The sequence below is a fragment of the Erythrolamprus reginae genome, chromosome 8 (genome assembly GCF_031021105.1).
Source record: "Erythrolamprus reginae isolate rEryReg1 chromosome 8, rEryReg1.hap1, whole genome shotgun sequence".
Lineage (NCBI taxonomy): Eukaryota > Metazoa > Chordata > Lepidosauria > Squamata > Dipsadidae > Erythrolamprus > Erythrolamprus reginae.
In genome coordinates this window covers 31,325,067-31,349,804 of record NC_091957.1, presented here as the reverse complement: position 1 = coordinate 31,349,804, position 24,738 = coordinate 31,325,067, and the positions used below count along the sequence as shown (strand labels likewise).

The window sequence follows — 24,738 nt, the reverse complement described above, 5'->3', positions numbered from 1 at the left end:
ACGTCTGCTGGAAGTTTGTTCCAAGGATCTACTACTCTTTCATTAAAATAATATTTTCTCATGTTGCCCTTGATCTTTCCCCCAACTAACTTCAGATTGTGTCCCCTTGTTCTTGTGTTCACTTTCCTGTTAAAAACACTTCCCTCCTGAACCCTATTTAACCCTTTAACATATTTAAATGTTTCGATCATGTCCCCCCTTTTCCTTCTGTCTTCCAGACTATACAGATTGAGTTCATTCAGTCTTTCCTGATACGTTTTATACTTAAGACCTTCCACCATTCTTGTAGCCCGTCTTTGGACCCGTTCAATTTTGTCAATATCTTTTTGTAGGTGAGGTCTCCAGAACTGAACACTGTACTCCAAATGTGGTCTCACCAGCGCTCTATATAAGGGGATCACAATCTCCCTCTTCCTGCTTGTTATACCCCTAGCTATGCAGCCAAGCATCCTACTTGCCTTTCCTACCGCCCGACCACACTGTTCACCCATTTTGAGACTGTCAGAAATCTCTACCCCTAAATCCTTCTCTTCTGAAGTTTTTGCTAACACAGAACTGCCAATGCAATACTCAGATTTAGGATTCCTTTTCCCCAAGTGCATTATTTTACATTTGGAAACATTAAACTGCAGTTTCCATTGCTTTGACCATTTATCTAGTAACGCTAAATCATTTACCATATTACAGACCCCTCCAGGAATATCAACCCTATTGCACACTTTAGAGTCATCAGCAAATAGGCAAACCTTCCCTACCAAACCTTCCCCTATGTCACTCACAAACATATTAAAAAGAATAGAACCCAGAACATTGTTAAATAAATGGGATCCAATTAAGCACTTCTGCTTGGGTGTGAGGCTTACTAAGTGACTCAAGGTCATTGTATCTTCAACCTTAGCATCCCTCAGAGAATTGTGGTGATAAATTAGAGTTGGTGAATTTATGTACTTTTTTTTAAATGCTAGGAGGCTCAATGTCTACAACCAATCAGTGGGCTCTAGGTCTGTTTTTCCTATTGCAGTAAAGGAGGTTGAATGTGTATAATTTTAGAAGAGCTGTGTGTGTTTGTACATACACATACAGTTTAAATAGTAGACAATGTCTATTTTGTGTGCCTGTGTGTAATATGTCTGCGGACAGGGGCGGCATGCAAATCTAATAAATAATAATAATAATAATAATAATAATAATAATAATAATAATAATAATAATATATACATAGAATTATATACTATATTTTGGATGTTCAGTAATCGTAAATAGAGAGGGAATTTGTATTTCTTTGAGACGAGGAGAGGCCGAGCACCCTAACCCCTGACGTGAGTGATGTCAAGTTGGCCACCTTTAAGCCAGTCACATGATCTTTAAGCCACCCCCTGGTGACATGATTGTCAAGCCACTCCCACCTGGTCACATGGCCAGCAAGCCACACCCACAAAATAAGCCATGCCCACAGTGTGGTAGTAAAAAATTTTTTGCAGCCATTCACTGCAACCAATAAATGTTTCCCCAAATTATGCAGCCAACTCATTTGATTGACTGATTAGAAAAAAAACCCTATTCTGAATCACCACCAAAAACAAGTACCTGTGGAGGTAGCAAAATCGCACATGGAGCTGCAGGTGTGCCCGTGTTTTGGTGAGGTTTTTTTGCTTCCACGCATGCTGAAACACAGGCGCACCTGCACCTCCATGCATGATTTTGCTACCTCCACAGGTGCGGAAGCAAAATCGTGCTGCCCCCACAAGCATTTATGAGCTGCGGCGGCAAGCGCAAGTTAGCATTCCGGCTCATAGCCCACCGCTGCTTCCAACTCTGTTAATCTGAATCTGAAATCTGAAATCTGAATGCTTTGGCCACCTAATGAGAAGAGAGGACACCTTGGAAGAGACCCTGATATTGGGAAAATTTTGAAGAAAAAGGGGGAAGGGGAGAGGGTGAAATGGTTAGAATTTTGACATGTGGACATGAGAAAGTGGAAGGCAGGGGCGCCAGGGACATTCTGGTCCATGGAATTGCAAAGGCACAACTTGGTGCGTAAAAACAACTGCAAAAAAAATGTGGGAATGGCTTTAGGAGACAGGAATGTGAGACAGAAGGATTGGCCAGAGATGCTGCTATCACCTTCTATTTCTATATAGTCTAATAAGGTAGAAAATGTTGACCTACTACCCAGAAAGCATCTTGAAGAATCTGTGCTATGGACTGCCTACCCTACATCCATTTCCCAGAAATTGGAATCATTTTTATGGAGACTTTGAGAAAATGAAAACCTGCTTAAAAGATCAGAGAAAAAAGACCAGCATTTCCTAGCCTTCTCTGAATAGTGTCACCTCTGATCTATCACTGGTTGTGTCTTGCCAGATGAAGAAACGTTGGGTGATGTAGCCATAAAAGCATCTATTAAATAAGAAATAGAAAAGAACAGCCAGTCCCATTTTCACTCATGTTCCTTCATTAAAAACAAAAATTCTTCTCCCTCCTTCATCCCTCATCAACTCTTCATCAGCACATAATTCTGAGATACTTCAAGATGCCCTTCTTACTAGTCTGTTTATTTGTTTATTTGTACTTGTGTTTGACAACAGGATGCTGGTGATAATTTTTTTAACAGATGTACCCTAGGAACGAACTAATTGAATTCCTTTCTAGCTAACTTTTTTTAAAGTATTCCCCACATGACTCATAATTACATTTTTCAAACTGAAGTTCAAGAGGGGGAGAGAAAAGAAAGAAAGAAACAGAAGTGGACAGAAGTTATTTTGACTCCCCCTGTAATGAAGAGATCTTTGGTACAGTCCAAAGAGATTCCAGGTTAAGAAGTTTGTTTGTTCCAGGGATCTGCAACTCTCTGTGCATGTTTGCCTGGCAGAACAGGAACTCCATGGCTTAAATTCATTTTAATTCAGGTGAGTTAATAGTATTGATTTGTATTCCTTTAACTTTGTAGGATTTCTTCCTTGAAAATGCAACATTTATTAAATGGAATCTTCTAACCTATCAGTTGGGGCTATCAAGCATTGAAGGGCAAATATCTAAACGAACAAGAGTTAGTGGCAAGGGTAACTTTAAAAAAAACCCTAAGCTGTCTCAAATGGTTATTTGATTTTTTTAAAACTTCAGAAGTGGAGCTGAACTTGTTAAAGAGTGACCAAATTCATCTCAAACGTGGAAGACTGAAAATTCAGCGTTCAGGCAAAACCACATTTCTGTAGAATTAAGAGACTGGCTGTGAAAAGAGGATTATGTGTTGATTTTACTAGGAAATTGTTTACCCAAACTCTGTCTGCCTCTAAGGATAGAGAAAACAGTGCAGCAAGGCTAGGAAGTATTTGCATAATGCCATCTGTGTTCAGGCTACCAGCAGAATACAACTTTTGTTTGCTACTGTAAAAAAGATTGCCTTACTAACACAAAGAGATTTGCACTGTAAAAGTTTCAAAAGACAATTTCATATTTTCTTCATACCTTTTCAATTGAAACAGCAACAAGCTTTGAAACACAGAAAGTATGGGAGGACAGATTTGCAGGTTCATTTGTGTTTTCTCATAAATAAATCTCATCATTATTGAGAGGAATTTCATACACCAGAAACTGCAATAAACAATAGCGTTGATGGTGCAATTGTACACAGCAATCTTTGCTTTGTTTTCAGATGTATTGGTTTCATATTGTAAATTATCTGCTTGCTTCTGCTTTTATAATGAAAAGTGACCTATAAATAAGAATAAATGGAAGTGGATCTCTGCAGTTAGGAAATATCTAGGTCCTTACATTGCTGTAAGCCATAATATTGTTTTGGTTTAAGTCAGCATATTCTTGAAAAACAGTATCTGTGATTTGCAAATTGTTATTTATGGCAGGGTTGGGTTACCAGTTGCCCCCAGAAGTGGAGTGTGCTGGGCACAAAGAAATGAATTCAGCACAAATTCATCACTGAGCCTTAAATTAGATACAGACTCCTGAATGTTAATGGGACAATTTAGGTTCTTGCAGGATGGGAGAGGAACAAGTTAGGGTTAGGGTTAGGGTTACGGTTAGAATATTGTGCAGTTCCTGCTAATGATGATTTGTTCATAGAAGTGTAGTTAAAGAAAGCATGGATTAGTGCAATGTGACAATGTAGCAGTGAATATGATTGTTGTATTCATCAAAAGAGTGATTGTCACATCATGGTCAACTCCAAAGAAGATTCTTATGGTAGAATCAGTTCTGCAGCTGCAGAAACCCACTTCTTCTGATTCAGTGCTTCTCTAAGATGGAAATCAGAAAATGATCTACAATATTTTTCCTCCAATTGATTATACTAATTTGTGTTTGTTACTAAATGGAAACAGGAGGGATAACTAAATGCAGAATAACAGAATTGGAAATTACGTTGGAGAGCTTCTAGGAGTTCCTCTATTATTCTGGACAAATGGTTATCCAACCTCTTAAAACACTCCAGTGATGGAGCACCCACAACATCTGGAGGTACTTCGTTCCACTGATCAATTGTTCTGTCCAGGAAATTTCTCCTTAGTTCTATGTTGCTTCTCTCCTTGATTAATTTCCATCCATTGCTTCTTGTTCTGCCTTCAGGTGCTTTGGATAATAGATTAACTACCTCTTCTTTGTGGCAGCCCCTCAAATATTGGAACATAGCTCACCTGCAGGACAGGAGTGGAGAATCTGGCAAGAGCAAAGGACGAGGTTTAGCAATAGCAATAGCATTTAGACTTATATACCACTTCACAGTGCTTTACAACCCTTTCTGAACAATTTACACAGTCAGCCTCTTGCTCCCAACAATCTGGGTCCTCATTTGCCCCCCTCAGAAGAATGGAAGGCTGAGTCAACCTTGAGCTGGTGGTGAGATTTGAACTGCTGAACTACAGCACTCTAACCAATGCACCACCCCGGTTTTCCAGTTTAAGCCTTTATGTGAACAAAAGCTGGTGTATCACTATAAAGACAGCCAGTGGTCCAGTGAGTCAATCTTCCAGAGGAGTTCAGCGTGGTTTTGATTACTGCAGTCTATATCCCACCTGATGCCAATACTATTATAGCTTGGGGATTCTTGCACAACATTGCTAGTAATCAGCAGAATAAATATCCTGATGCTGTGCACATTATAGCGGGAGACTTTAATCAGACTGATTTAAAAGCAGGGCTCTCTAAATTCCATCAGCATATTAAGTGTGCTACTAGAGGAGCAAACATATTGGACAAAGTATAAAGGAAAAGGTTCCCCCACAATTGCATGCTAGTCATTTTTGGCTCTAGGGGCAGTGCTCATCTCTGTTTCAAAGGTGAAGATGTCTGAAGATGTCGCCGTGGTCATGTGGCTGGCATGACTAAACACCAAAGGCATAGGAAATGCTGTTACCTTCCTACCAAAGTGGTCCCTATTTTTCTACTTGCATTTTTTATGTGCTTCCAAACTGCTAAGTTGGTAGAAGCTGGGACAAGTAACAGTACCTCACTCCGTTACACGGTGCTATGGATTCAAACTGCAGAACTGTCGATCTTCTGATTGGTAAGCTCAGCGTCTTAGCCACTAAGCCACCACATCTTGGACAAAGTACAGTATATACCAACATTAAACATGGCTATAAGGTTATACAATAACCAAATTTGGAATAATCAGAGCATATGTCACTGCTTTTAGCACGAGCATACTAGTAAGAGAGAAACATTAGGACAGGGGATGGAAGGCACGCTGGTGCACTTATGCATACCCCTTACTGACCTCTTAGGAATTGGGTGAGGTCAACAGTGGATAGTCTAAGGGTAAAGTTTCAGGGTTAGGTCACCTTAGACTCAGGGCGGCTTACAACATGTTAGCAATAGCACTTTTGAACAGAGCCAGCCTATTGCCCCCACAATCCAGGTCCTCATTTTACCCTCCTTGGAAGGATGGAAGGCTGAGTCAACCTTGAGTCGGTAATGAGATTTGAACCGCTGACCTGCAGATCCACCAGTCAGCTTTAGTGGCCTGCAGTACAGCACTCTACGTACTGCGCCACCTTGGCTCTTTGTTGTTATTGTTGTTGTTGTTGTTGTTGTTGTTATTATTATTATTAAGCATGCACCCCTCTTAGGAGACAATCTCTGCCTATAAAAAAGACAGTGAAATCTTGGCCAGAAGATGCTTCCCAACAACTTCAGCATTGTTTTGAGAACACAAATTGGGACATCTTTTTACAGCGCATGCTATAGTCATCACTCTTCACACTGCTATGACTCATTTTGAAACGCGGGCGGGATGGGGCTATGTGAGGATGCTTTTTGTAGATTTTAGCTCTGCATTTAACACAATTCTTCCACATAGACGAGTGCCTAAACCTATGAATCATGGGTGCAGTTGTTAGAGTGCAGCACTGCAGACTACTTCAGCTAACTGCTAGCTGTAGTTCAGCAGTTCAAATCTCACCAGGCTCAAGGTTGACTCAGTCTTCCATCCTTCTGAGGTGGGTCAAATGAGGACCCAGATTGTTGGGGGCAAGAGGCTGATTCTGTAAACCATTTAGAAAGGTCTGTAAAGCACTGTGAAGTGGTAGATAAGTCTAAATGCTATTGCTATTATTCAATCTGCCTTTGGATTATGGATTTCCTGTTTGGCCGATCTCAGAAGATCAGATTAAGTAATCCTGTGATATCTCTTCAGCCCTTATTGTTAACATTGGTACACCACAACATTGTTTGTGGAGTCCCTTACTCTATACTCCTTATGTGCATAATTGCATTCCCACTTACACCAGTAATACTGTTACTAAATTTGCAGTTGATGCAACAATGGTGGGACTCATCTCCAGGGTTGGGGGAATGAATCTGCTCACCAAGATGTGGTGGACCTGTTGCTTTTGTGGTGTGGAGACAATATTTTATTTATTTATTTATTTGGATTTCTAGGCTGCCCTTCTCTTCTGGACTCAGGGTGGCTTACAAAATAAAAGCAAATACAAAAATACAGCATATAAGAAACCCAAAGATAAAATCAAATTCTAAAACCCATTGGCATTAAAAACTGTCAACCACATTCATCCATCACAATCGTACTCTCATATTACCAGCCAGAGCAAGATGCCAAAGCTCAAAGGCCCCAGGCCTGCCAACAGAGATGTGTTTTTAAAACCTTTTGAAAGGCTGGGAGAGTGGAGGGTAGTGCGAATCTCTGGGGAGAGTTGATTCCAAAGGGCTGGAGCTGCCACAGAGAAGGCCCTTCCCCTAGGCCCCACCAGTCAACATTGCTTGGCTGGTGGGACCTAAAGAAGGCTGACACTGTGGGACCTGACTGGCCACTGGCCAAGTTATTATCCCAATAATTTGGTCCTTAACACCAATAAGATCAAGGAGTTTATAGTGGACTATAGAAGGAATAGATCAGACATCTAGCCCTTGCATATCAATGAGACCGAGTGAAGCAAGTGACCAGTTTTAAGTTTCTGGGTGTTCCATAAAAGAGGACCTGCTCACATTGCAGCATTGGTCAAAAGGGCCCAGCAGAGATTATACTACCTGAGACTTCTCGGGAAACAACAACTCAATGAAAAACTGCTGGTGACCTTCTACCGCCACAGCATAGAGAGTATTTTAACTTATTGCATCTGTGTACGGTTTGCCAATAGCACAGTGGCAGATAGGACAGCACTCCAGAGGGTCAACATCATTGCCCGGGGGATCATTGGTTGCCCTCTCTCCCTCTCTGGAAGAGCTTTATAGCTCTTCCCGCTGCCTTAAAACCCTGCTGTTCTGTTCGGGTCGTATGTGACCCGAAGCCAAGTTTGAGTCCCTGTAAAAATTTTTCCCTGCATATCTGAAACTTGAAATTTCATGACTATTCATCATTTCAGGGGTTCTCTCTATGAGAATTTTTTTGGGAGGGTGGGGGGCTTAGTTTTTGCTGGGCAAAAAAAGTTACAAATCTTATGTTCCCGGGTCACCCTGACCCGGACCGAAAACTCTTCATTTGCAGTGCTTATGTTTGGTCTTTTTGAAAGCTTTTTTCACTTGGAAAGTAGTCTGAACATTTCTGCACACAATGATATGAAAATTGAAATGAAAAAAGTAAATCTTATTGGTTTATTTTGCGGATATAATGCACGCCCCCCCCCGTTTTTGTGAAATTTTTTTCAATTTATGGATAGTTTTGCTTGCAAAATGCATTCTATTTTACTAAAGTTGGTGTGGGATTGGTAGCTTGAACATTTCTGAATATAAGAAAAATATAAAGGAACTGAAAAAAATGATTCTTATTGGTTTTTTAACATCAGAAATAAGGCCTCCCCCCCCCTTGGCTGCTTGCAACCATTTTCACTTTTTATTTTTTTATGCTCCAAATCCGAAATATTCTTTAAAATCTTAGGCATTCATTTACTCAATTTAACAATGCTGATCATCAAAAAATATTTTTGGGGTGGTGGCTAATTGTTTTCTGGGCAAAAAAAAATCATAACTTTGAATCTGTTTCTGTTCGTATATGACCGGACCAAAAATAATTTTTTTAGGTACTTGAATTTGATCTTTTTGAAAACTTTTTCAACTGGAAAACTAGTTTGAACATTTATGAACATAATGATATGAAAATTGAACTGGAAAAATTGAGACTTATATTTTTATTTTGATCAAAAAGCCCCTCCCCCCATCCTTTTTAAATTTCGTGTCAATTTCTATTTTTTAAGGCTACAAATCCCTAAGGAATTTTCCCCCAAAAGGTTTGATATACTAAATTGAACATTTCTGAATATAAGAAAAATATAAATGAACTGAAAAAAATGGTTCTTATTGGTTTATTTTTGCCACAAAAGGGCCACCCCCCCTCGGCCTTGCTGTGTGCCATTATTGTCACTGTTTATACATATTTGTCTAGAAATATTTGGAATATCCTTTTGAAAATCAACCACATTGTAGCCAGAGAACTAATTTTATGAAACAAATCCATTTTACTAAAAAAAAGTATGTAAGTTTGAAATTAACAGCATAATTTTTATATAAATTGAAATAATTGAGGCATACTTTATGTGCAAAATAAACCAATATGCATCAATTTTTCCAGTTCAATTTTCATATCATTATGTTCAGAAATGTTCAAGCTACCAATCCCACACCAACTTTAGTAAAATAGAATGTATTTTGCTAGCAAAACTATCCATAAAGTGAAGACTATTTTAAAAAAATGGGGGGGGCGTGCATTTCATCAACAAAATAAACCAATATGCATCAATTTTTCCAGTTCAATTTTCATATCATTATGTTCAGAAATGTTCAAGCTACCAATCCCATACCAACTTTAGTAAAATAGAATGCATTTTGCAAGCAAAACTATCCATAAATTGAAAAAAATTTCACAAAAACAGGGGGGGCGTGCATTATATCCGCAAAATAAACCAATAAGATTTACTTTTTTCATTTCAATTTTCATATCATTGTGTGCAGAAATGTTCAGACTACTTTCCAAGTGAAAAAAGCTTTCAAAAAGACCAAACATAAGCACTGCAAATGAAGAGTTTTCGGTCCGGGTCAGGGTGACCCGGGAACATAAGATTTGTTACTTTTCTTAAACAGAACAGTAGGGTTTAAGAAAGTTCAAAACATTCTTAAGGATCCATCGCATCCTGCACCTTTTTTTTTTTTACTTTTACCATCTGGCAGTTGGTACAGGATAATAAAAACAAGACCAAACAGGCCAGCAGAGAAATCTACTTTTCTTCCTGATTCGTTTGGAAGCGTATGCTTTGCCCAGACAAAGCCCTGCAGTTTTCTTGGCAGTTTTTTTTTAAAAAAAGTGGTTTGTCATTGCTTCTCTCCAAGGGTTGAGAGAAAGTGACTGGCTTAAATTCACCAGCTGGCTTTGCATCTAATGCAGGACTGGAACTCACAGTCTGCTGGTTTCTAATCTGGTGCCTTAACCTCTCCACCAAATTGGCTGTAGTGTTATTGTACCTGCCCTTAAAATTCTATCTTGGTAGACAGAAGAGAAATTTCCCTGGAACTTTTTTTAAACATTTTTTTACATTTTTATTTTATTAATTGCAACACAAAAAACAAACATACAACAGCTATTTGGGTTATTTACAACTAGTGTTGGGCGAACCCGTTGGAGTTCAGGTTTGGCGGGTTCAGACGAACTTGATGGTGGAGTTTGGGTAGGTTCGCCGAACCCGAATCTGAACCCAAACCCAAACCCAAACACCTCTGGCCCTGCGGGAGGCAAAGCGCTGGAGGGGTGTATGTGTCAGGCTTGATCAAATGGGCGATGGCCAGGAGCCGCCGAAAATCCCTGCCCCTAGTTCTCTCTCATTTTGGAGGCTCCCGGCCATTGCCCGCTTGATGGAGCCTTACACCTCCCCACCAGCGCTTCACCTCCCGCCAGGCAAGAGGGCTCGGGAGGCAGGTTCTGCCGGCTGGCTATTCAGGATCCCGTCCGGCAGCTTCAAGTGGGTGGTGGGTGGGAGGGGGAGGTGGGGAGGGCTCTGACTCAGATTGAACTTTTGTCCAGATCGAGCTGGACAAAAGTGTAAGTGTCTGAAATCTGTGGGGAGCTCCTGGATTTGGGATTAGCCCTCAAAGCTGCCACCGCCAGCCCCAGATAACCTCAGTGGTGGTGGCTATGGTAAAATAAGACAAAAGCGAACCGATCACAGGGAATGAATGGGGCCCCTCCAGCTCAATCCATCTCGCAGAGAAGAAGATGAAGATGGAGCTGGAGGTGCCCTGTCCATTCCTCGTGATTGGTTCGCTTTTGTCTTCTTTTACTGTAGCCGCCACCACTGAGGTTATCTGGGGCTGGTGATGGCGGCTTTGAGTGCTAATCCCAAATCCAGGAGCTCCCCGCAGATTTCAGACACTTACACTTTTGTCCAGCTTGATCTTCACCTTCTTTTGTGAGATGATCTTCTGGATTCATTTGCTGAAGCTCGTGTTGCCCACAGCTCGGTTCCACCTCTCGCCCTCCTCCCATAAGCAGCATAACTGCCCAGCACCAGGTCCTGCAGTCCCGAGGGGACCGGCTGAGCCCGCTGCTGTCACAGCAGCAGCTGACTAAATCACTCCTTGAATATTCTGAGTCAGAGCCCTCCCCGCCTCCCCCTCCCACCTCCCACCCGCTTGAAGCTGCCGGCTGGGATCCTGAACAGCTGGCCGGCAGAACCTGCCTCCCCACCCCTCTGGCCCAGCGTAAGGTGAAGCTTTGGGGGGGGAGGTCAGGCTCTGGGTCTGGAGCCACCCCTCCTGCCCCCCCCAAGCCGAGTTGGCGGCTTGAGCCTCAGAGCCCTCCCCACCTCCACCTCCCACCCACCGCGATGTTCAAGCAAATGCCGAACCTGAACATGGACTTTTTAAAAAGTCCAGGTTCGGGTTCGATATGCCGAACACCGCAAAGTTCTGCACGGACCCGAATTATGCAAGTTCGGTTCACCCAACACTATTTACAACCCCATTTTCATCAGAAGTTATTGTTGGAGATATTGGAGGCATTATTGTCTAAAATGTGTACATCTTTACATTTCTTTGCTAATCCCTGAAACTTTTTAAAATAGCTTCTTATGTATAAAACAGATTGGTAGTTTGGCCAAGGCAAGATTTTTAATAATATGCCAGTGAGTTTTATTGCCAGATAATAAGCTCCAAAATACTCAAGAGAACAATTTCATGTTCCATTTTTTAAAATATTGATTTGTTTTGGGCCTACTTTTATTCTCCACCCCATCTGGAAATGTGTGAATCACTATCAATTTTATCTGATTAATAACAGAAAAATAACCTTTGAGTTGTACACGGCACTTTTCCTATGGGCTTAATTCATGCAGAATTTTGTACCCACTTATGTTTGCAAAGTCTCCAGGTGCATTAATATGCATCTGCTCCTAATTTACATATCTTTTCACATAAATTATCCCAAAGCCTATCAAACAACAAAAGATAGTCTTGCTTTCATTGTTCAAGGCTTATTTTTCAAATCCAGATTCCATTGATAGAATTCTTTTTTTAATTCTCACAACCCTGTTTCCCCCCAAATAAGACATCCCCTAAGGGGCGTGCATAAGCACACCATTGTGCCTACCGTCCCTGTCCTACTGTTCTATTGTCTTCTATCATTACTTTTTATCATTACTTATCTAATGTTCTATTTATACAAATTACCATCCTATAATTGTTTGACAAATATAAATAAAATAAAAAATAAAAAATAATAAGCCCAATCGGGCTTTTGAATGCAGGGCAATAAGGCCAAGAGCTTATTTCAGGGTACCAAAAAATATAAAACAACATCTTATTTTTGGGGAAACACAGTATTTACCTGCAATTTTCAGTGGTAGCAATTCCTTTCCAAAACAATTTTTTATAGATATTTATTTAGGGAAAGAGAAATTTTATCACCCTTGGTCTGAAACTAGCCTTATCACCCTTGGTCTGAAACTAGCCTTTGATGGAGCCAGTATATCCAAATTCCAAACTCATTTCAGCTACTGTATTTATACCCTTACAACAGCTATGAGTTTCTACCGGTTCTAACTGATTCTATAGAACTGTTAATAAATCGGTGGTGAAGTCATGGATCAAATGTTCCCCTGGTGTAATACTAATGGGCACCATAGTTCCCTCTAAGCTGAGCAGTGAGCAATCGCTCACTTAAAAATCATCATCAACTCAGAGTTTTCCAAACCTGCCCAGAAGCCGAGAGGGAAAGAGTGAGAGGGAAGGAGAGAGAGAGGAAGAGAGGAAGAGAGAGAAACAGATAGAAAAAAGAGAGGAAGGAAAAGAGAAAGAAAAAGAATGGGAGTAAGGAAGAGAGAAAGAAAATCAAAATCTAGTTTGAAACTAGCTCAACTATTTAAGTGACATTTTGATATTGATAGAGTTGCCCTATTATGAGCTCACTGTTATAGACACACAGTACAGTATTTTATTTTGAAATTCTCTGAGGCAAAACAGGGTGGGTTTTTTATTTATTTGTTTGTTTGTTTATTTATTTATTTATTTGTTTGTTTATTTATTTATTTATTTATTTATTTATTTATTTATTTATTATTTCTGTGCCGCCCAGTCCCAAAGGGACTGCCGCTCAGACACTATACTTTTCCGCCCACCCCCCCAAAAAATTAGACGGAACACTGATGGGCACAGCATAAATCAAAATCCATTTTTAATCCAACTTCTACTTTATTGTAACTATTGTTGTACATGTTTTATATTTCTAGCAAGTTGGCTGGTAGATTTTTCTAATATTCTTCTTTTAAGCAGACTTTCCATGAAAATCTTTTCTGCAAAGGAGTTTTGTATAAATCACACTTTGTTGTACTCAGCATCACAAAAGGAGTTGCACACTAGGGAAATCATGTCTTGTGGTTGCGGTTTCATAAAGCTGTGTGTTGCATAGCAGGTCCAATCATATCGGGAGTCATCTATTCCTATTTACAAGATTTCAAATGAAGACATTGGTCAGTGTTGGGAGTGGCTTTGAATAAAAGTGCTGGAGAACAAAACTGAGTGTGATCCAATATTTGAGGGGCTAACACAAGGAGAAGCAGGTCAAATTATTCTTCAAAGCACCAGAAGGCAAGACAAGAGACAGTGATTAGAAATAAATCAAGGAGAAAAGCAATCTAGAATTAGAAACTTCCTAACAGTGAGAACAATTAACCAGCTTGCCATTAGAAGTTGTGGGCGGAGGTTTTAGTGGGTGGAGTTATTAGTGGAGGTTTTTCAAGAAGAGACTGGACAGCCATTGGTCTGGAAAGGTATAGGGCAGTGATGGCAAACCTATGGCAGAGGTGCCACAGGCGGCACGCGGAGCCATATCTGCTGGCACGCGAGCAGTTGCCCTGACTCAACTCCAACGTGCCTGTGTGTGCCAGCCAGCTGATTTTTGGCTAACGCAGAGGCACCAGGAGGACGATTTTGGCTTCCCAAGAGTCTCTGTGGGGGTGGGGGAGGGCATTTTTACCCTCCCCCGGCTCCAGGGAAGCCTTTGGACTCTGGTGAGGGTGAAACACGAGCCTACTGGGGCCACCAGAATTTGGGAAACAGTCCATTTCCAGCCTCCAGAGGGCCACCAGGAGGTAGGGGGAGCTCTTTTCGCCCTCCCCAGGCATTGAATTATGGGTGTGGGCACTCAGGCATGCACGATAGTGTGCACCCTCACTCTTTCGGCACCATTGTCTTTGCTACACTAATAGTTTTCTGATACCATTCATCATCTGAGATCGATTGTGAAATGATTGTTCTTTGCCCCAGTGTATGTGCCGCTAGTTGAGTCAAAGTGATTTTATGACAAGCCATTTCTACAAAACAACATATCCCTTTTCTCCAGACCATGGGTTCTACCTTAGTCAAGCCCTTTAAAAATCAGAAGTATGAAGACCTCAAGCGACAGTGCCTTGAGGAGAAGAAGCTCTTTGAAGACTCTGAATTTCCTGCTTCTGATGTTTCTCTCTTCTATCTGAATCCACCACTAGCAATTGTGGAGTGGAAACGGCCAAAGGTATGTGACTCTAGTTGCCCCACTATTTCTAAATCTATTTTTTAAAGAACCTTGTTCTCACTTAACTTTGCTATGTGCCCAAGATTTATGCTATCCCTTTCACACCTCACCATCTTTAAACCCTTCCTATGACGTCTGAACCATGTGAATAGTTTTTGACACAATCATTTTGTCTTGGTATTCATCTTTTTTTTTTTTGGTGCTTGATGTGCAAGTTAAAATCTGTTAGCTCTTCGTAACTCACTACCCTTTCTGGCTGAAACAAGGGAGTCACACGCTAGGTGGTTTGTTTGGTACTTATGCTTTTTAGCACTCGTTATGGCTCCCCAAATCAATTAATGATGAGAACTGAGGTACCACTGTATAAGGTTCTATGGGCTAAAGACAAAGAAGCAAAAACAGAGGTCCATGAGCCAAGATGGATTTGAAACAATCTCTAGCTTTTAGCTGCAGCTTTGGTACAAATGTTTTGTCACCCCTCTGAAATTCAAATATGCTGGTGTTGCTTATGTGGGTTATGCTGAATCAGTGAGTCCTTTACTTTCCTAGATTAGTGGATACTAATTGTGATTTAAGTCCCATGCTACAATCTGATTTAGCTGGGACCAAGGATTAGTCTTCTCCCAGGAAAGCACCTAAGGAGTGATTAGTACAGTCTCTGAGCTACTTTATTATTTATGGAATCCGCATTGCATATCGGACATTAATACAATTGAGAGAATCCAGGAATATTTCACAAGAACAGTCCTCCACTCCTCTACTCACAACAGGATACCTTATTCCACCAGACTTAAAATCTTGGGGTTAGATAGCTGAGAGCTACATTGCCTTCAATCTGATCTAAATGTAGTTCATAAAGTCATCCGCCACAGTGTCCTACCTGTCAACAAGTACTCCAGCTTCAACCACAACAATACATGCACGCACAATAGATTCAAACTCAATGTAAACCGCTCAAAACCCGACTGCATAAAATAGGACTTCAGCAACAGAGGGATGAATGCCTGGAATGCTCTACCTGACTCAGTGGTTTCTTCCCCAAACCCCCAAAAGCTTTAACCATAGACTGTCTACTGTTGGCCTCACCCCGTTCCTAAGAGGTCTGTAAGAACATCAGCATGCCTATTGTCCCTGTCCTACTGCCCTCGTTTATCTGTACTTTCTTTGTTCATCTTTATATTTATATCAATACCTGCTATCTTGTATATGTGCGGACAAAATAAAAAAATCAAATAAAAATAAATAAAAGTAAATGTATATCTCCACTGTTCACTCAATGAGTTTCCAAAATGGGAAAGACAAATACCAGTTGGACTTTGATCTATGCTAGCAGTCATGCTACCAAGAATTCACTGGGAATCACACAGCTATATATCTGTTAGCAACAGGCATAATTCTTTTACATTTCTAATCAGCCCATGGTTTAAAAATGAGTCTCACCTTGATAATGTATTCTTCATCCTCAGCTAACTAGGCAGGGAGTGAAAAAAAAAATCAGTTTTCCCTATGTAGTTATCCAGTTTGTACCTCCTAGGAAATGAACCTTTGGCTTGGTTTAAAATTATTATTATTTAAATCTGCAGCATTTTGCTTTTTGAAAAAATATGCATGAATAAATTAGAGAAGTGTCAGCAAAATACATATAAATATTGTCCTCACTGACTGACGACAATTGGGACTGGCAATTCTGTCACTAAGCAGTGTGGTTATTAGATGAAATATGATTTGGTTCTTAGTGTCTCTGTATTACTTGGTTTGTTGTATAGATGTTTGGGTGTTTCAGGGTGGGGATTTTGTGGTCGGTGGGGCATGTTTTTTGCGGTTATGTGTGTTGGGCCTGGTCTTTAAGCATCATGTGAATTTCGTTGTATGGGTATTCTGTGTATATATATACAACGACAATAAATATATTTATTTATTAATGTAACGTACTAGAGCCATAAACCCTGATTTTCATCATACAGAACAGGGTTCATATATTTCTGCTTTATAGCATCCTCAGAACCCTGTTGCCTTTGTCTCTTCCATTATCCTATTTATTCAAAACAAAGGAAAACTCATATTTTTCTAATCATTTACAGGCAGACTGTAAATTCCATTTCTAAATTTCCATTGCTAAAGCAGACTGTGGTTAAATGAATTTTGCCCCATTTTCTGACCTTTCTTGCTAAGTGTTGTTAAGTGGAACATTGCATTTGTTTAGTGAGCTACATGGTTGTTAAGTAAATTTGGATTCCCCATTGACTTTGCTTATCGGAAGGTCGCAAAAGATGATAACATGATGCAGGCATACTGCCATGGTCATAAATATGTATCAGTGTCTGAATTTTGATCAAATGAGGATACTGCAACAGAGAAAGTGTGGAAGTGATCCTAAGTCACTTTTTCAGTGCCATTGTAACTTTGGTCACTAAACAAACTGTTGTAACTTGAAGACTAATTGTACTTGTGTTAAAAAATGTGCAGAACGACCCTTGAGTTGTCAAGGACATACACAGAGCAAAACGTGGGATTCCACCAGATATCCAGGAGACAGAGCCGAGGTGGCGCAGCAGGTAGAGTGCAGTACTGCAGGCCATTAAATAATAATAATAATAATAATAATAATAATAATAATAATAATAATAATTATTATTATTATTATTATTATTATTATTTATTAGATTTGTATGCCGCCCCTCTCCGTGGATTAGGAGCAGCACACAACAAAATAATAATGTAAACAAATGTAAACAAATCTAATATTAAAAACATTTAAAAACCCAATATTAAAACCATGCAGCACAATTATTCGACACATAAAGTATATATGCCTGGGGGTATCTAATTTCCTCATGCCTGATGGCATAGGTGGGTCTTTAATAATTTACGACAGGCAAGGAGGGTGCGGGGTGGTTCTAATCTCTGGGGGTAGTTGATTCCAAAGGGCCAGGGCCACCACAGAGAAGGCTCTCCCCCTGGGGCCCGCCAACCAACATTGTTTAGTCGATGGGACCCAGAGAAGGCCAACTCTGTGGGACCTAATTGGTCGCTGGGATTTGTGTGGCAGAAGACTGTTCTGGAGATATTCTGGTCCGATGCCATGTAGGGCTTTATAGGTCATTACCAACACTTTGAATTGTGACCAGAAACTAATTGGCAGCTGTTGTGGTTAGCTCTGGCCCAGCTCCTGCCCCAAGGACTGTGGATGTGGGGGATACATCCACATGCTGCAGGCCTATTTTGCTCTCAGTGGAAGCTGCTGATGAAGGCTCCTCTGACCAAGAAGACATGAGTGACAGGGAGGAGGAGAGTGTGGCAGACAGCTCAGAAGGAGATCAATTATCTAGCTCCTCCTTGGATTCGGAACAAGAGTTAATGATACAGCCAGGCATGCGGAGAGCAATGCATAGGCAGCAACAACTGAGAGATTATTATCAAAGAAAATGAGGCCACCTGTGGTTGGGTGGGGCTGTGGTAATTAGTGAGGCTGCTATAAATAGCAGCCTGTGGGTTTGGCCATTGTGGAGGATTATCTGATTGTTGTGTTTCGTGCCTGCTTTGCTGACTTTGACTTTTGTGTGCTGATTTTTCCCTGCTTTGAAACTAAACCAGAGCGAAGTGTGTTTCACTTTGTGAAAGAAGGACTGTGAATTGCCTCACAGCTGCAAGCTAAGTATTACAGAACTGATAAGGAACTTGTACAAATTACCAGTTTGTTTGGAGACGAGTGCTCTTTGCTATACAAAAAGAGTGCTTCGTTTATTTGCATTTTCGGTATAAAGAACATTGTTTTTAATTTTCAAACATGTGTGTGTCTGAAATTGTATCTGTGCATTTTCGGGAGGATTCTACCAGAGAGCTCGATAGAACAGCAGCCAATGACTGTAGATCTGTAAGTCAGTGGTTCGAATCTCATCACCTGCTCAAGGCTGACTCAGCCTTCCATCCTTCCGAGGTGGGTAAAATGAGGACCCGGATTGTGAGGGCAATATGCTGGGTCTGTTAAAAAGTGCTATTGCTAACATGTTGTAAGCCATCCTGAATTTAAGGAGAAGGATGGAATAAAAAAATCCCAACAAAAAACCAAAGAAACAAACAAATAAAAAAAAAAAAGAGTAATTGTTCAGTCATACAAGACAGATACATTAAAATGTATAAAATAGTGTTTACTTTTAGAAATAGCACATTCAAATTAAACAGTCAATATCTCTCAGTACAATAATATTAGAAGCCTGTCTTTGGCTTACATATCAGACATACATTGCAGCTTGCAAATACATTAAAACTATCATCAAACACACAGATCTTACTACATCAGCCACAGTGAATCAGCATAAAAGAACAGAGAGAGCAGAGAAAGAGAATCATGCTTTCTGACCTCCTCTTATGGCAATTTTCAACACAACCTTTTAAAACTGTAGTACTTCAATACAAACAAACATTCATTGTTAGCTTGTTTATATATTGCAAACCCAACTGTTTCATGCATAGTACTAACAACTTGGATTTCCGAGCTTTCCTCAGTTTCATTTTTAGCCTACTATAAGTTAGATTGTCTTGTTTTGGTTTTCAGAAAGCTGTCCTTTCTTTTCTGAATAGCTGGAGACCAATCTATCAAGGAGAGTTACTTATAAGCTTTGCCTTATTTACCCATCTGCACTTAATTTAACTGCTGATTCAACTTAGATTGTAATGCTTTGGGTCAACTGCCAGTGAACAACATGGTATAATTGATTTTGCTTGTAAATCAAACAAAACCACACAGTTTCTAGAATTAGAACAAAGGGAGGAAATATTTTTTCCACATTTTGACTCTAAACCCTCAAAACAGTTATTATCCTGTGGGTTTAACTTGCTCCAATTTGGGGAAACAAGAAAGATTTAGGAAATCGGATCCAGAAATAGAGTATGTAAATAAGTATGTATGTATGTTTTTATTTATTCCTTCCCCCCGCCTTGTGCATACATGTACGACCCCACCACTCCCATTTCCTGACTTCCACTGGGCCCAGTAGGCCAGATTTTTGCCCTCCTCAGGCTCTAGAGCCTTTCTTGGAACCTGGGGAGGACGAAAATGCCTCCCCCCTTCCCGGAGGCCATCCAGAGGCCGAAAACGCCCTCCCAGAGCCTCTATATATGCCGAAAATCAGCTGGCCAGCGCACACATGTGTTCTGGAGCAGAGCTGGGACAACACGGCCCACAAGATTATATGCTGCAATGCACTGCCTGTCAAAGACTACTTCAGCTTCAACCACAACAACACAAGAGCACACAACAGATTCAAGCTTAATATTAACCTCTCCAAACTTGACTGTAAAAATACGACTTTAGCAATTGAGTTGTCGAAGCGTGGAACGCACTAACAGACTCTGTAGTATCATCCCCTAACCCCCAACACTTTACCCTTGGACTATCTATGGTTGACCTCACCAGGTTCCTAAGAGGTCAGTTATGGGCGTACATAAGTGCACCAGAGTGCCTACCGTCCCCTATAATGTCTCCTATATCTCCTATATCTTCTCTTCTATCTCTTCTATCTTTTCTATCCGTAATATCTCTTCTATCTCTTCTATTTTTTCTGCTATTCTCTCTAGTTATATTTTACTCCTATATTTTCTCTTCTGTTCTTTCTTTAATATATTCTATTCGAATATATCCTCTATAACCTTCATTGTGTATTATTGTATATTGGACAAAACAAACAAATAAAAATAAATAAATAAAACAGCTCCCGTACAGGCAGATATGGCTCTGTGTGCCCTCTCTGGCACGTGTGGTTCGCCATCAGACTCGCCCCGAGTCTGCGGAGAGGGGCAGCATACAAATCTAATAAATAATAAAATAGTAATAATCACTGTTATAGGGTCTCCTGATTGAGCAGAGGGTGGACTAGATCTCCAAGGACCCTTCTAATTCTGTTATTCTATTATATTCTGTTATGCAATCACCTGCAGCTGCTTGTTCTGTCCCTGCATATCTTTTGATATGTGTTTTGGGTAAAATAAAAGTTCCTGCTTTTTCGAAGAACCTGCAATTTTGGACATTTCAATGTTTTTGAGTATGGCTCCAGGCATGTTTTACTTGTCCAGACACTTTCATTGTCTCCTTATTTTGTACCTTATAAAGTTTAAAAATTTATTGCCGCCAATTTATAAGGTTTATATGCTCATTATGTGTGCATTGAACATACTAATTGAAGTGGTATGTGCCAGAAATCACTTCTACATAACTGCCAAATGTCATTGCTTCTTTGGATGAATCTTTGCTTAAAACAGAAAAGAAAGTAACTCTTGAAATAGGGCCCAAAAGAACCAGCCCAAACACATTTGCCTGATGAAGCTGAAGCTGAGCCAAGCAGCAATCCTGGATAAAAAGGGAATTTAATAAGTAAAAGCAGTCAAAATATCACCAGTCTTCACTGCATGCAGAGGAATGCAAATACACAAAAGGTGGTTTTGTAATAAAGAATTTGTGTAAAAGATGCTACCTTATACATAGCATCTTATTTAATGAACCCCAGTGGTAAATATTGACCCACATATATTTCCTGGTTGAAAGACGCTTAAAATGCTTCATTCTTAAAGTTTGCTTTCCGCATGTTCAGTGATTCCAACAAACAGATTTCTCTCTATGTGGCTGCAGTTGCCATCTTGTGTATTTTTGAGCCTAGGAGGATAACATCTCTACTACAAGTCCTTTTTTCCCTGCCTCTTGACGTTGGGTTGGTATTAACTGTTGACATGATCTTTTTCCTCCCCAATAAATTTTCTTTATTTTTAATCTATATACATCTCATGTCGTGAGTGTTTATTTTCTGATTTTCATAATTCCATACAATAACAATATTTTTTCTTAATAATTACAATTCTTTTATCATTTCATTTTTAAGACATATTATAATAACTATTCTTCCATTTCTAAAACCTTCTAGTCCTCTCTCCATTTCTTTTCATCTTAATATCTATCTTTTAGACTTTCTCCCTCTTATTTTATCTCTATTTTAATTCTCTTTCCCCTCCCCCTTGTTTTTTCTGTTATTTTCCTTCTATTCCAACAATCAAAGATGTGGTCTTTTTCCATGTTATACATTTCTGGTACAGTGGTACCTCTACCTAAGAATGCCTCTACTTATGAACTTTGCTAGATAAGAACCGGGTGTTCAAGATTTTTTTTGCCTCTTCTCAAGAACCATTTTTCACTTACAAAACTGAGTCTCCGAAACTGTAACCGGAAAAGGCAGGGATAAGCCTCCATGGGGCCTCTCTAGGAATCTCCTTGGAGGAAACAGGGCCTCTACCCTCCCTGTGGTTTTTCCAATTGCATGCATTATTTGCTTTTACATTGATTCTTATGGGAAAAATTTCTTCTTCTTACAAACTTTTCTACTTAAGAACCTGGTCACGGAACGAATTAAGTTCGTAAGTAGAGGTAGCACTGTAGTAATATATTTTACTTCACTTCTTTTCTAAACAATAAATCAAAAATAATTTTCACTTCTTTTTTTATGTTTCCATATCACTCTTTTCTACAAGCTGATTTTATCCTCTTATTTGTTGACATGATCTGATGGATTGTTTTTTAAAAAACTAACGGGAAGCAAACTGAAATTTCAAGTCTTCATTTCTTCCAGCCTTGAGTGCAACCTTCCTGCTATGTTGCTATTTCTAACAGCAATTTTAATTCCAATTTCTTCTATTCCAGATTTTCTCATGATATATTTTACATGTAAGTTAAATGAATAAGTTGGCAGTATTTAATGATGGTGCACTCTTTTCCCAATTTTAAAGCAATTGCACAAGAATTGCTCCTTATTTCATTGTAACGGTTGATTTTTTGACATACTGTACATCACCAGGGATTTTCCTATCCCACATTCATTCATTCATTTATTTAATTTGTCAATCAAGTATAGGATAGTAGTTTATATAAACATAACATAGAAAGTAATGATAAAAAAGACAATAGGACAGCAGGGCAGGGACAGTAGGCACAATGGTGCACTTATGGTCGCCCCTTACAGACCTCTTAGAAAAGGGGAGGTTGGGGGAAGATACCACAGTCAGGTAGTGCATTCCAGGCATTGCTCACTCTGTTGATGAAGTCATATTTTCTGTAGTCTAGTTTAGAGCGGTTTAATTTTGAATCTGTTATGTGCTCGTGTGTTGTTTGGGAGGACTCAAGCTGAAGAAGAGACAATCCAAGGTGTAGAACACAATGAAAGATCAGAACCAGTGCAGAGGTCTCGACAGCTGAGCTCAAATCTTTCTTTATTTTGAAGAGTAAAGAGTGTTCGGAAACTTCAGATCATGCAGAATGTGGCCGCGAGAGCAATCATGGTCTTCCCTAGGTATGCCCATGTTTCAGCAGTGCTCTGCAGCCTGCACTGACTGCCGATCAATTTCCAGTCACAATTCAAAGTGTTAGTAATGACCTATAAAGCCCTACATGGCATTGGACCAGAATACCTTTGGGACTGCCTTCTGCCACACGAATCCCAGCGGCTGATTAGGTCCCACAGAGTTGGCCTTCTCCGGGTCCCGTCGACTAAACAATGTCGGCTGGCGGGACCCAGGGGAAGAGCCTTCTCTGTGGCAGCCCCGGCCCTTTGGAATCAACTCCCTTCAGAGATTTGAACAGCCCCCACCCTCCTCATCTTCCGTAAAATGCTGAAGACTCACCTCTGTCGCCAGGCGTGGGGATGATTACCTACCCCCCTCGTTTTTTTCTGACCTCTGTAGTATGATTAATTGGGTTGAGTGTGTATGAGTGCGTAGTTGTGATTTTATGATATTGATTATGTTATATTAATGTTTTTAATTGTCTTTTTAAATTTTAATATTAGATTTGTAATGTATTATACTATTGCTATGTTGTGAGCCGTCCTGAGTCTTCGGAGAGGGGCGGCATACAAATCTAATAAATTATTATTATTAATTATTATTATTTATTTATTTATTGCATTTATATGCCGCTCACTCTGAAACAGACTCTGAGCGGCTAACAACGGTTATAAACATGATACATGTTAAAAAAAACAGTAAAAAAAATCAATAAAACCACATATTTCATAAAAAACCATGCGTACTAACAATCAAACTTAATTCCAGGCCTGCCGGAAAAGCCAGGTCTTAACGGCTTTCCAGAAAACCAGTAAGGAGGAGATAATGCGAATCTCTGGGGGCAGTTGATTCCACAGGGTTGGAGCCATCACAGAGAAGGCTCTTCCCCGATGTCCCACCAACCGACATTGTTTGGCAGACGGGACCTGGAGAAGGCCAACTCTATGGGCCCTTGCTGGAGAAATCGGTTATTATCAATATTTCTTCCTTATCCTGAAACATATCTATGGAATTCGTCTGGCTGAATGGAGTTAAATGTCTCCTCAGCTGGGGAGACTAAAGGAAGACAAAAAAACCCCCACTGACATCATTCAAAGGTGCATGTGGCATACAAAGGCAGAAGGTTAAGGATCGGTTGCCATGGAAACTGCATCTCCCAATGGCAGCAGTAGGCCAAAAATATGCCGTTGTAATGCAATCAGATTGACATTATACAGGGAGGCACGCAGAGATGGAGTCACAATAAAAAGCAGCAAAGCCAAACAAAAGCTATATGAATTTAATTGCAGAATTAGCAGACAGCCCTTTCCCATCCCTGCAAGATCTAGTGTTCTGCTTTCAGCAGTTTTGCCCTTGGGACTGCACCGATTCTGCTTTGCTCCATGTCATCTGATTAAAAATGTCCTATGATCCCATATTAAAACCTTAAAACACATTCAAACGAACGGTGACTCTGGAGGTGTCCATCTTTTCTCTGGATTGGGAAGCTAAGCACGGTTGGGGCACCATAAAATCCACAGCGTAAGTTAGATTTTTGCAGGGAGTGGGTGTATGTGACTAGCGGTTTTGTGTTTGTACTATGCCTTGATCGTTTCTGACCCAGACTCACTTATGCCACCAAGCTTGGGGCGATTAGATCTCAGCCCCCTGGCCAACAAAATGTGTGTATGGCTGTTGTTTGAATGGGTATGACTGATTTTTAACACAACTGGGGATTTTAGATTGTTTGTATAGTTTTAATTTAATTGGATTTGCTATTGTATTTGTTGTTTTTATATGTTGTAAGCCACCCTGAGTCCTTGGAGAGGGCGGCATATAAATCCTATACAGTAATCCCTCGCTACTTCACGGTTCATCTTTTGCGGATTCGCTACTTCACAGGTTTTCAAAGGGGGCTTAAATCCATTAAATCCATTGAAAATTTTAAATCCATTAAAAATTCATAAAATTCT

General features: G+C 40.1%; 1 protein-coding gene across 6 annotated transcripts in view; it reads left to right on the top strand.

Annotated features, from left to right (window-relative positions):
• The first annotated feature begins 2,682 nt into the window (after positions 1 to 2,682).
• The window catches only part of CAPN6 (calpain 6), a 95,164-nt gene continuing 73,108 nt past the window's right edge, over positions 2,683 to 24,738 (top strand). For 3 of the 6 annotated variants that reach the window (XM_070759580.1, XM_070759579.1, XM_070759575.1), the window contains exons 1-2: positions 2,687 to 2,909; positions 14,294 to 14,464. In XM_070759580.1, the coding sequence (XP_070615681.1) occupies positions 14,297 to 14,464 (168 nt within the window). In that variant the 5' untranslated portion in view covers positions 2,687 to 2,909; positions 14,294 to 14,296. Of the gene's footprint in view, positions 2,910 to 14,293; positions 14,465 to 24,738 lie in introns of all 6 variants that reach the window. The other 3 variants (XM_070759581.1, XM_070759577.1, XM_070759576.1) reach the window with 3 other exon arrangements.